The sequence below is a fragment of the Coregonus lavaretus genome, assembly GCF_964263955.1.
Source record: "Coregonus lavaretus genome assembly, contig: HAP1_SCAFFOLD_236, whole genome shotgun sequence".
Classification (NCBI taxonomy): Eukaryota; Metazoa; Chordata; class Actinopteri; order Salmoniformes; family Salmonidae; genus Coregonus; species Coregonus lavaretus.
The window spans coordinates 294,402-307,484 of record NW_028163050.1 but is presented as its reverse complement, the minus strand read 5'-3'; the positions used below and the strand labels follow the sequence as shown (position 1 = coordinate 307,484).

General features: G+C 45.9%; 1 protein-coding gene across 1 annotated transcript in view; it reads left to right on the top strand.

Annotated features, from left to right (window-relative positions):
• Positions 1–12,625, top strand: part of LOC311118552 (ceramide glucosyltransferase) — a 54,818-nt gene extending 42,193 nt beyond the window's left edge. Inside the window, exons 6-9 of the mRNA XM_084193344.1 lie at positions 8,146–8,324; positions 11,381–11,467; positions 11,777–11,963; positions 12,195–12,625. Of these exons, the coding sequence (XP_084049470.1) occupies positions 8,146–8,324; positions 11,381–11,467; positions 11,777–11,963; positions 12,195–12,365 (624 nt within the window). The 3' untranslated portion in view covers positions 12,366–12,625. The remainder of the gene's footprint in view (positions 1–8,145; positions 8,325–11,380; positions 11,468–11,776; positions 11,964–12,194) is intronic.
• The last annotated feature ends 458 nt before the right edge of the window (positions 12,626–13,083 follow it).

The window sequence follows — 13,083 nt, the reverse complement described above, 5'->3', positions numbered from 1 at the left end:
TTAAAACAAAATCAGACCACGCCATAGTAGAATGGTTGACCTCTTTACCTAGTCGGCTTGTTGTGTGTTCTATGCGAGATAATTATTCCTCTCGAAGGCGCGTTCAATTTGCGAAAGCCATAGGGAGGGAAACATGTATTCTGACAAGCAGTCAATGCTGAAACAAATTGGCGTCCTATTTAAAAAGAAGATGGAGAACAAGCTATGGAGGAAACATACTGGTTTGGTGCAGCTACAGCCGACTAGTACACAAATAATATTGCGATATTGTCGATACGATATTATATATATATATATAGTCAAAAATAATATCCCGACATGTAACTGTATGGATATTTTTTTAAATATATAACTTAAGCCCAAACAGATATAATATATGACTTGTTTCAGTAAACTAGGAGAGGCATTTGAACATCTTTTTTTTTTTTCATGTGCCTTAATAACAAACTTGTATTCCATCTCTAAATACAAATACATTTCAATTACGAGCCTAGTTGGTTTAGCCGAAAAAAGACAGGTACCTTCCCGCTAGCCATGATTGGCTGAGATAATGGATGGGCTGGACATGCCGTGAGATGAGTTTGGATTGGTCTGCCATGTAGCGTGCTTCTGTCTATAACATGAGCTGCTCAGTATCATTTTACATTTACATTTTTGTCATTTAGCAGATGCTCTTATCCAGAGAGACTTACAGGAGCAAATAGGGTTAAGTGCCTTGCTCAAGGGCACATCGACAGATTGTTCACCTAGTCGGCTCGGGATTAGAACCAGCAACCTTTCGGTTACTGGCACAACGCTCTTAACCACTAAGCTACCTGCCGCCCACAGTATGTGTTGATAGTCCTTTCTACCGATGCGTTTTTTGAAAGATATAACGTTAGCCATCGAGATCGGTTGGAAAAAGTTGTGATGGGCTACTTTCTGCACACGCCACGGTCAGTGTGAACCGGAGTGACTTGACACAACGCTGGCCAAACAAGATGTAGCTACAAACAAAACAGAGTTGAAGGGTTCCAGTCAGCCGTGAAGCGTTCATCCATGTACACAGGTAAGAGTCTAGCTACATTTTTAGATATTCAAATTTTCCAATTTTGTAAAAGTCGTTTTCATTGCAATTTAAAGCGTACTGTAAGCTAGCTAGTGAACGTTAGCTTGCTGACTCGCTAGCTAATGTTACGTGTATGATCTGTGTAGTAATATTATTCGAATCAGAAATCTAGCTAACCCGGCCGCGACCGGGAGACCCATGGGGCGGCGCACAATTGGCCCAGCGTCGTCCAGGGTAGGGGAGGGTTTGGCCGGCAGGGATGTTCTTGTCCCATCGCGCACTAGCGACTCCTGTGGCGGGCCGGCCGCAGTGCACGCTGACACGGTAGCCAGGTGTACGGTGTTTCCTCCGACACATTGGTGCGGCTGGCTTCCAGGTTAAGCGAGCAGTGTCAAGAAGCAGTGCGGCTCGGTTGGGTTGTGTTTCGGAGGACGCACGACTCTCGACCTTCGCCTCTCCCATGTCTGTACGGGAGTGGCAGCGATGGGACAAGACTGTAACTACCAATTAGATACCACGAAAATGGGGGTAAAATACCAACAACAAAAAAACAAAAAAAAATCTAGCTAACATTAAACCTAGTTGATTAGCTTTAGCTACCTGCAGATTTATAATACAACTATGACAATGTTTGTATTGGTAGCAGTATGAGTTGGGATTATGCTGGTTAATTGTTTAGCTAGCTAGCTACATGTCTAAACAAAAGGCTCCACTTCTCCAGATGATTACATGACCCGTCAAGTTAGCCAGGTGTGTCTGGGGGTGTGGCCAGGTGGGTCTGGGGGTGTGGCCAGGTGTGTCTGGGGGTGATTACGGGCCAGGTGTGTCTGGGGGTGTGGCCAGGTGGGTCTGGGGGTGTGGCCAGGTGTGTCTGGGGATGATTACGACCATCTACTGTATTTCATGAACATCTGTCCATGTCTAGACAATAGTGACCATCCACTTAGCTAGATGTGGCTAGGGGGGAGTGGTTTAAAGCATTTCTTTCACATGACCCATCAATTTAGACAAGCTGCTCTGGCACCCCATTGGTGGAACCAGCTCCCCCACGACGCCAGGACAGCGGAGTCACTGACCACCTTCCCGGAGACACTTGAAACCCTACCTCTTTAAGGAATACCTGGAATAGTATAAAGTAATCCTTCATCCCCCACCCCCCATAAAAAAAAAAAAGTGGTTGTCCCACTGGCTATCATAAGTTGAATGCATCAATTTGTAAGTCGCTCTGGATAAGAGCGTCTGCTAAATGATGTAAATGTGTATGGGTAAGCGTCGTCTAATAATTATAAAATATTTTTATCAGGACACTTTCTGTTTTTGATATTGCTACTATGCAAATATCCAAGTAACCATTTCACGGTACCGTTTACACCTTCTGTATCCTGTGCATGTGACAAATACACTTAGATTTTATTTGATATAGAGTTTGTTTACCAGAGACGGTACAGTGAAGAACAACTTGACCTGCACCAAAGTCAGATTAGGATATAGGCCAAGGACTAGATAAAGTGTATTTTACCGGGAGTTTTTATTTATTGTAGGCTGCTACTTTCACCACTTTTAGTCTTGGAATCTTTGGTTGTTTACTACACTACTCACTCTGTTTAGCACATGGCCTCACGTGAATCCTTAAAGAGATGGGTGGGGCTAAGGCTTTAGAGGGTGTGAACGATGCTGAATGGGTGTAGACAAAGAAGAGCTCTCCAGTAGGTGTACCAAAACATTCTCGGGCCACTTTGTCAAAAGTGGGGTTACAAGTTTATCAACTTTCAAAGCAGAATTACTTTCCCATTGTTCCTCAACTGCAGTGTATTTTATACCATTCTGTATCTCTGAGTCTCTACTTTTATCCAATGTAAAAAACACAATTCAAGATTTTGCTACATAGGACCGAATCCAGGTGGTGGGTCACATATTTGACTAAAACATAATAATTTCAAACCTTGCTTACATTTGTATATACGATAATGTCTCTCTATTATGCGTGGGAATACTTGGGAACAGATTTCCAAAAATCAAATCACTTGGAGCTGATTTTCCGCTCAAATAAAACCACCCGCGGGACGCCAGGACCCGGGCTCAGGGATGGCTAACTCGCTCTCTTCGATCTCCACTGAGTTGTGTAGATCTGCTTTTAGTTTTTTTTTTACTTTACGTGTGAAATGATCTACAGTGCACTTTAAAATGGGAGGAATTGGTGCCGTAAGGGCATTTCAGATGGTTGTTAGGGAACCTTTTTACTGAATAAATTATTTTGTATGATTGTGCTTTTCGTGTAGTGTATTCTAGTGTATAATAACGTGTATTTTATTGTGTATATGAATGTGTAGTTTAATGTGTTTATTGTGGTGCTGGTCATCTGGTCTCAGCATTGACTCAAAATAAAGGTGAAATAAAAACGTTTTTATTGGCCATCTGTTTGACAGGTGTATAAAGCAGGTACTATCGTGCTCAAATGTAAACTTAAATAGTATTTGTTTGGTGCGTTATACCAATGAACAATAAAGTAAAGCAAATGAAGGGTGGTTCGCACACAAAGAAATTGACCGAAGTTCAGAAATGTATTTCGGAAAATATTCAGACCCCTAGACTTTTTCCATATTTTGTTACATTACAGCCTTATTCTAAAATTGATTAAATAAATAAAAATCCTCATCAATCTACACACAATACCCAATAATGACAAAGCAAAAACAGGTTTTTAGAAATGTTTGCTAATTTATTAAAAATACAAAACTGAAATATCACATTTACATAAGCATTCAGACCCTTTACTCAGTACTTTGTTGAAGCACCTTCGGCAGCGATTACAGCCTCGAGTCTTCTTGGGTATGACGCTACAAGCTTGGCACACCTGTATTTGGGGAGTTTCTCCCATTCCTCTCTGCAGATCCTCTCAAGCTCTGTCAGGTTGAATGGGGAGCGTTGCTGCACAGCTATTTTCAGGTCTCTCCAGACATTTCTACAGAATTGAAGGTCCCCAAGAACACAGTGGCCTCCATCATTCTTAAATGGAAGAAGTTTGGAACCACCAAGACTCTTCCTAGAGCTGGCCGCCCGGCCAAACTGAGCAATCAGGGGAGAAGGGCCTTGGTCAGGGAGGAGACTCTGACAGAGCTCTAGAGTTCCTCTGTGGAGATGGGAGAACCTTCCAGAAGGACAGCCATCTCTGCAGCACTCCACCAATCAGGCCTTTATGGTAGAGTGACCAGACGGAAGCCACTTCTCAGTAAAATGCACATGACAGCCCGCTTGGCGTTTGCCAAAAGGCACCTAAAGACTCTCAGACCATGAGAAACAAGATTCTCTGGTCTGATGAAACAAAGATTGAACTCTTTGGCCTGAATGCCAAGCGTCATGTCTGGAGGAAACCTGACACCATCCCTACGGTGAAGCATGGTGGTGGCAGCATCATGTTGTGGGGATGTTTTTCAGCGGCAGGGACTGGGAGACTAGTCAGGATCGAGGGAAAGATGAACTGAGCAAAGTACAGAAAAATCTTTGAAAACCTGCTCCAGAGCGAAGATTCACCTTCCAACAGGACAACGACCCTAAACACACAGCGAAGACAACACAGGAGTGGCTTCGGGACAAGTCTCTGAATGTCCTTGAGTGGCCCAGCCAGAGCCCGGACTTGAACCCGATCGAACATCTCTGGAGAGACCTCAAAATAGCTGTGCAGCGACGCTCCCCATCCAACCGGACAGAGTTTGAGAGGATCTGCAGATGAATGAGAAACTCCCCAAATACAAGTGTGCCAAGCTTGTAGCGTCATACCCAAGAAGACTCAAGGCTGTAATCGCTGCCAAAGCCACGTCAAAGTACTGAGTAAAGGGTCTGAATACTTATGTAAATCAAATAAAATTGTATTTGTCACCTAGACTTGGTGCACCGGTACCGCTTGCCGTGCGGTAGCAGAGAGAACAGTCTATGACCAGGGTGGCTGGAGTCTTTGACAATTGTTAGGGGCTTCCTATGACACCGCCTGGTGTAGAGGTCCTGGATGGCAGGAAGCTTGGCCCCAGTGATGTACTGGGCCGTACGCACTACCCTCTGTTGTGCCTTGCGGTCGGAGGCCGAGCAGTTGTCACACTAGGCAGTGATGAAACCAGTCAGGATGCTCTCGATGGTGCAGCTGTATAATCTTTTGAGGATCTGAGGACCCATGCCAAATCTTTTCAGTCTCTTTAGGGGGAATAGGTTTTGTCGTGCCCTCTTCACGACTGTCTTGGTGTGCTTGGACCATTTTAGTTTGTTGTTGATGTGGACACCAAGGAACTTGAAGCTCTCAACCTGTTCCACTAAAGCCCCGTCGATGAGAATAGGGGCGTGCTCGGTCCTCTTCTTTTTCCTGTTGTCCACAATCATCTCCTTTGTCTTGGTCACGTTGAGGGAGAGGTTGTTGACCTGGCACCACACGGCCAGGTCTCTGACCTCCTCCCTATAGGCTGTCTCGTCGTTGTCGGTGATCAGGCCTACCACTGTTGTGTCGTCGGCAAACTTAATTTATTTTTATTTTTTATATATATTTTTTATTATTTTTTATTTTTTTGGGTCATTTAGCAGACACTCTTATCCAGAGCGACTTACATGAGCAATTAGGGTTAAATGCCTTGCTCAAGGGCACATTGACAGATTTTTCACCTAGTCGGCTCGGGGATTAGAACCAGCGACCTTTCGGTTACTGGCACAACGCTCTTAACCACTAAGCTACCTGCCGCCCCAGGAGTCGTGGCTGGCCATGCAGTCATGGGTGAACAGGGAGTACAGGAGGGGACTGAGCACGCACCCCTGAGGGGCCCCCGTGTTGAGGATCAGCGTGGCAGATGTGTTGTTACCTACCCTTACCACCTGGGGGCGGCCCGTCAGGAAGTCCAGGATCCAGTTGCAGAGGGAGGTGTTTAGTCCCAGGGTCCGTAGCTTAGTGATGAGCTTTGAGGGCACTATGGTGTTGAACGCTGAGCTGTAGTCCAATGAAAATCATTCTCACATAGGTGTTCCTTTTTGTCCAGGTGTGAAAGGGCAGTGTGGAGTACAATAGAGATTGCATCATCTGTGGATCTGTTGGTGCGGTATGCAAATTGGAGTGGCTCTAGGGTTTCTGGGATAATGGTGTTGATGTGAGCCATGACCAGCCTTTCAAAGCACTTCATGGCTACAGACGTGAGTGCTATTAGGTTGGTAGTCATTTAGGCAGGTTATCTTGGTGTTCTTGTGCACAGGGACTATGGTGGTCTGCTTGAAACATGTTGGTATTACAGACTCAGACAGGGAGAGGTTGAAAATGTCAGTGAAGACACTTGCCAGTTGGTCAGTGCATGCTCGGAGTGCACGTCCTGGTAATCCGTCTGGCCCTGCGGCCTTGTTGACCTGTTTAAAGGTCTTACTCACATCGGCTACGGAGAGCGTGATCACACAGTTGTCCGGAACAGCTGATGCTCTCATGCATGTTTGTGTTACTTGCCTCTAAGCGAGCATAGAAGTGATTTAGCTCGTCTGGTAGGCTAGTGTCACTGGGCAGCTTGGGGATGTGCTTCCCTTTGTAGTCTGTAATAGTTTTCGAGCCCTGCCACATCCGACGAGCGTCGGAGCCGGTGTAGTACGATTCAATCTTAGTCCTGTATTGACTCTTTGCCTGTTTGATGGTTCGTCGGAGGGCATAGCGGGATTTCCTATAAGCGTCCGGGTTAGAGTCCCGTTCCTTGAAAGCGGCAGATCTACCCTTTAGCTCAGTGCAGATGTTGCCTGTAATCCATGGCTTCTGGTTGGGGTACGTACAGTCACTGTGGGGACGACGTCATCAATGCACTTATTGATGAAGCCAGTGACTGATGTGGTGTATTCCAAAATGCCATCTGAAGAATCCCGGAACATATTCCAGTCTGTGCTAGCAAAACAGTCCTGTAGTTTAGCATCTGCGTCATCTGACCACTTTTTTATTGACCGAGTCACTGGTGCTTCCTGCTTTAGTTTTTGCTTATAAGCAGGAATCAGGAGGACAGAGTTATGGTCAGATTTGCCAAATGGAGGGCGAGGGAGAGCTTTGTATGCGTCTCTGTGTGTGGAGTAAAGGTGGTCTAGAGTTTTTTCCCCTCTGGTTGCACATTTAACATGCTGGAGGAAATGAGGTCAAACGGATGTAAGTTTCCCTGCATTAAAGTCCCCGGCCACTAGGAGCGCCGCCTCTGGATGAGCGTTTTCCTGTTTGCTTATGGCCGTATACAGTTCATTGAGTGCGGACTTAATGCCAGCATCGGTTTGTGGTGGTAAATAGACAGCTACGAAGAATATAGATGAAAACTCTCTTGGTAGATAGTGGGTCTACAGCTTATCATGAGATACTCTACCTCAGGCGAGCAAAACCTAAAGACTTCCTTAGTATTAGATTTTATGCACCAGCTGTTGTTTACAAATATACACAGACCGCCACCCCTTGTCTTACCGGAGTCAGCCGTTCTATCCTGCCGATGTAGCGTATAGCCCGCTAGCTGTATGTTATTCATGTCTTCGTTCAGCTACGACTCGGTGAAACATAAGATATTACAGTTTTTAATGTCCCGTTGGTAGGATATACGTGCTTGTAGTTCGTCCACTTTATTATCAAGCGATTGTAAGTTGGCCAATAGTATCGATGGCAAAGGCAGATTAGCCACTCGTCGCCGGCTCCTTACCAAGCACCCCGATCTTCTTCCGCGATATCTCCTTTTCTTTCTACTGCGAATGACAGGGATGAGGGATATATGTGATTGTATACAAATGTAGTGTGATTATGTTTTAGTCAAATATTTTATCTGTTTGGCGATCTTGCGGCCAATTTACAGTCTATAAATTATTTGTAATTATGTTCCGGCCACCTGCCCATCCACTCAAGAAAAAACGGAATCTAGTTGATTATCCCTTAGAGGTCTTAGGCCTGGCTAACCTATCACTAATCTGTCCTATCACTAATCTGTCCTATCAGTAATCTGTCCTATCAGTAATCTGTCCTATCAGTAATCTGTCCTATCACTAATCTGTCCTATCACTAATCTGTCCTATCACTAATCTGTCCTATCACTAATCTGTCCTATCACTAATCTTCCTCCATTTCCTAACAGGTGTACTTTGGCACGTCCCACCCGCGCTCCTATATCTCAGCCAACGTGACGGGTATTAAGTGTGTGACAGGAATGTCGTGTCTGATGAGGAAAGATGTCCTGGACCAGGCTGGAGGGCTGATCGCCTTCGCTCAATACATCGCTGAGGACTACTTCATGGCTAAGGCCATCGCTGACAGGTGCAGTCATTACCGCATCCCAAATGGCACCCTATTCCCTACTGTTAGATGTTACCACATCCCAAATGGCACCCTATTCCCTACTGTTAGATGTTACCGCATCCCAAATGGCACCCTATTCCCTACTGTTAGATGTTACCACATCCCAAATGGCACCCTATTCCATACTGTTAGATGTTACCGCATCCCAAATGGCACCCTATTCCCTACTGTTAGATGTTACCGCATCCCAAATGGCACCCTATTCCCTACTGTTAGATGTTACCGCATCCCAAATGGCACCCTATTCCCTACTGTTAGATGTTACCGTATCCCAAATGGCACCCTATTCCCTACTGTTAGATGTTACCATATCCCAAATGGCACCCTATTCCCTACTGTTAGATGTTACCACATCCCAAATGGCACCCTATTCCATACTGTTAGATGTTACCGCATCCCAAATGGCACCCTATTCCCTACTGTTAGATGTTACCGCATCCCAAATGGCACCCTATTCCCTACTGTTAGATGTTACCATATCCCAAATGGCACCCTATTCCCTACTGTTAGATGTTACCGCATCCCAAATGGCACCCTATTCCCTACTGTTAGATGTTACCACATCCCAAATGGCACCCTATTCCCTACTGTTAGATGTTACCACATCCCAAATGGCACCCTATTCCCTACTGTTAGATGTTACCACATCCCAAATGGCACCCTATTCCCTACTGTTAGATGTTACCACATCCCAAATGGCACCCTATTCCCTACTGTTAGATGTTACCACATCCCAAATGGCACCCTATTCCCTACTGTTAGATGTTACCACATCCCAAATGGCACCCTATTCCCTACTGTTAGATGTTACCACATCCCAAATGGCACCCTATTCCCTACTGTTAGATGTTACCACATCCCAAATGGCACCCTATTCCCTACTGTTAGATGTTACCACATCCCAAATGGCACCCTATTCCCTACTGTTAGATGTTACCACATCCCAAATGGCACCCTATTCCCTACTGTTAGATGTTACCACATCCCAAATGGCACCCTATTCCCTACTGTTAGATGTTACCGCATCCCAAATGGCACCCTATTCCCTACTGTTAGATGTTACCACATCCCAAATGGCACCCTATTCCCTACTGTTAGATGTTACCGTATCCCAAATGGCACCCTATTCCCTACTGTTAGATGTTACCACATCCCAAATGGCACCCTATTCCCTACTGTTAGATGTTACCGCATCCCAAATGGCACCCTATTCCCTACTGTTAGATGTTACCGTATCCCAAATGGCACCCTATTCCCTACTGTTAGATGTTACCGCATCCCAAATGGCACCCTATTCCCTACTGTTAGATGTTACCGCATCCCAAATGGCACCCTATTCCCTACTGTTAGATGTTACCGCATCCCAAATGGCACCCTATTCCCTACTGTTAGATGTTACCACATCCCAAATGGCACCCTATTCCCTACTGTTAGATGTTACCACATCCCAAATGGCACCCTATTCCCTACTGTTAGATGTTACCGTATCCCAAATGGCACCCTATTCCCTACTGTTAGATGTTACCGTATCCCAAATGGCACCCTATTCCCTACTGTTAGATGTTACCACATCCCAAATGGCACCCTATTCCCTACTGTTAGATGTTACCGCATCCCAAATGGCACCCTATTCCCTACTGTTAGATGTTACCACATCCCAAATGGCACCCTATTCCCTACTGTTAGATGTTACCACATCCCAAATGGCACCCTATTCCCTACTGTTTGTTTTCCATTTCATTTCTATTGTTTACGTCTTTTGCCTTCTAGTCCTCCCCCAACACTATGACTTGTCTCTAGTCCTCCCCCAACACTATGACCTGTTTCTAGTCCTCCCCCAACACTATGACTTGTCTCTAGTCCTCCCCCAACACTATGACTTGTCTCTAGTCCTCCCCCAACACTATGACCTGTTTCTAGTCCTCCCCCAACACTATGACCGGTCTGTAGTCCTCCCCCAACACTATGACCTGTTTCTAGTCCTCCCCCAACACTATGACCTGTTTCTAGTCCTCCCCAACACTATGACCTGTTTATAGTCCTCCCCCAACACTATGGCCTGTCTCTAGTCCTCCCCCAACACTATGACCTGTTTCTAGTCCTCCCCCAACACTATGACCTGTTTCTAGTCCTCCCCCAACACTATGACCTGTTTCTAGTCCTCCCCCAACACTATGACCTGTTTCTAGTCCTCCCCCAACACTATGACCTGTTTCTAGTCCTCCCCCAACACTATGACTTGTCTCTAGTCCTCCCCAAACACTATGACCTGTTTCTAGTCCTCCCCCAACACTATGACCTGTCTCTAGTCCTCCCCAACACTATGACCTGTTTCTAGTCCTCCCCCAACACTATGACCTGTTTCTAGTCCTCCCCCAACACTATGACCTGTTTCTAGTCCTCCCCCAACACTATGACCTGTTTCTAGTCCTCCCCCAACACTATGACCTGTTTCTAGTCCTCCCCCAACACTATGACTTGTCTCTAGTCCTCCCCAAACACTATGACCTGTTTCTAGTCCTCCCCCAACACTATGACCTGTCTCTAGTCCTCCCCAACACTATGACCTGTTTCTAGTCCTCCCCCAACACTATGACCTGTCTCTAGTCCTCCCCCAACACTATGACCTGTTTCTAGTCCTCCCCCAAAACTATGACCTGGTTTTATTGATTATTGCTCCACTAAACACCAGTTATTGATAATGCTGTGGTATGGTTTATTGATGCACTTCCATTCCATACTCAGAAGAAATACAAACTTGTAAAAACATGTGATGGCCATTGTCCAGGTCTTTACTCTAGGTGTTAAAGGGGAAGTCTATGATAATGGTTCCTCACCCTGAAAATAGTCTATAGGCCAGGACAAACTGTAACCCACGGTCGGTTTTCTTTAAACAGACACTAGAAACGCCAGCTAATTTAAGCTAAACCACTGCTAGCTAACAATCAACGGGAGTGATTGCGGCTGAACTTCCCCTTTAACTGAAGGCTGACTGTTTTCTTTGACCCTCACAGGGGATGGAAGTTCTCCATGGCAACGCAGGTAGCCATGCAGAACTCTGGGTCCTATTCGATTGCTCAGTTCCAGTCCCGCATGATCAGGTAAGCCATCAGGCCTTTTTGTTTGTCCACATATCCCATAGAGGAAGACCCAGAGGGATAAAGTGTTCTAGAGCAGGGTTGTCAGTCTGAATTCCTGGAGGGAAAAGGGTCTGTGGGATTTCGCTCTTCTTTGGACTTGATGGATCCGTGAAAACCAAAGCAGACACACCTATCCATTTCAACACATTGTTCATTTAGCTGTTGTATTAGTCCCCTAATAGTCCATTTTAAAGTCCACTGACTGACCTGCTGCATTTGGGGAAAGTCTTCAGTTTCTACTAAGGTGTCTCATCCTAATTCACCCCTCAGGTGGGCCAAGCTTCGTATCAACATGCTCCCCGCCACCATCTGTGAGCCCATCTCGGAGTGTTTCGTAGCCAGCCTGATCATTGGCTGGGCAGCGCATCACGTGTTCCGCTGGGATATAATGGTCTTCTTCATGTGCCACTGTCTGGCCTGGTTCATCTCTGACTACATCCAGCTCCGAGGGGTCCAGGTACACGCACGCACACACAGGTTTAGGGACCGGATGGAGTGCGCTCTACTCCTAACACTCTCTACTGACTCTCAGTAGCTGCTTTTACATTGTCACACTTAATCTGTGCACCCCAAGTGCTTGCTAGCGCCAGAGAGGTTTTGAAAGTCAAGAGACTCGAGTAGCGATTTACTTCCTGTAACTTGAGACAGAAACATGGAGAATAAAGCTGTAGCTGTTTATTTAACACAGGGTGGTGCGCCAGCCTTCTCCAAACTGGACTACGCTGTAGCCTGGTTCATCAGAGAGTCCATGACCATCCAGATCTTCCTGTCGGCGCTGTGGGACCCCACCATCAGCTGGAGAACGGGGCGCTACAGGTTACGATGTGGCGGTACGGCCGAGGAGATCCTGGACGTATAGCTGCCTGCCTGAGTCCCACCTAAAGGGACCATAACCTGGGTCCAATCAACCCCAGGGGCCAGAGACGATACCAGACACAGACTGAACTGCGTCCCAAATGCAACCCTATTCCCTATATAGTGCACTACTTTAGACCAGCGAATGGCACCCTATTCCCTATATAGTGCACTACTTTAGACCAGAGAATGGCACCCTATTCCCTATATAGTGCACTACTTTAGACCAGAGAATGGCACCCTATTCCCTATATAGTGCACTACTTTAGACCAGAGAATGGCACCCTATTCCCTATATAGTGCACTACTTTAGACCAGAGAATGGCACCCTATTCCCTATATAGTGCACTACTTTAGACCAGAGAATGGCACCCTATTCCCTATATAGTGCACTACTTTAGACCAGAGAATGGCACCCTATTCCCTATATAGTGCACTTTCTGACCTGGACCCACACTTGCCCATACTTTTTGCTCTGCTCAAAAGTAGTGGACTATGCAGAGAATAGGGTGCCATTTGGGACGCGAACAGAGAGATGGTAACATTGAGAAGAAAGAAAGAAACAGCTATGGGCATGAGGAACAGTAGAAGAAGAGAGAAACAAACAGCTATGGGCATGAGGAACAGTAGAAGAAGAGAGAAACAAACAGCTATGGGCATGAGGAACAGTAGAAGAAGAGAGAAACAAACAGCTATGGGCATGATGAACAGTAGAAGAAGAG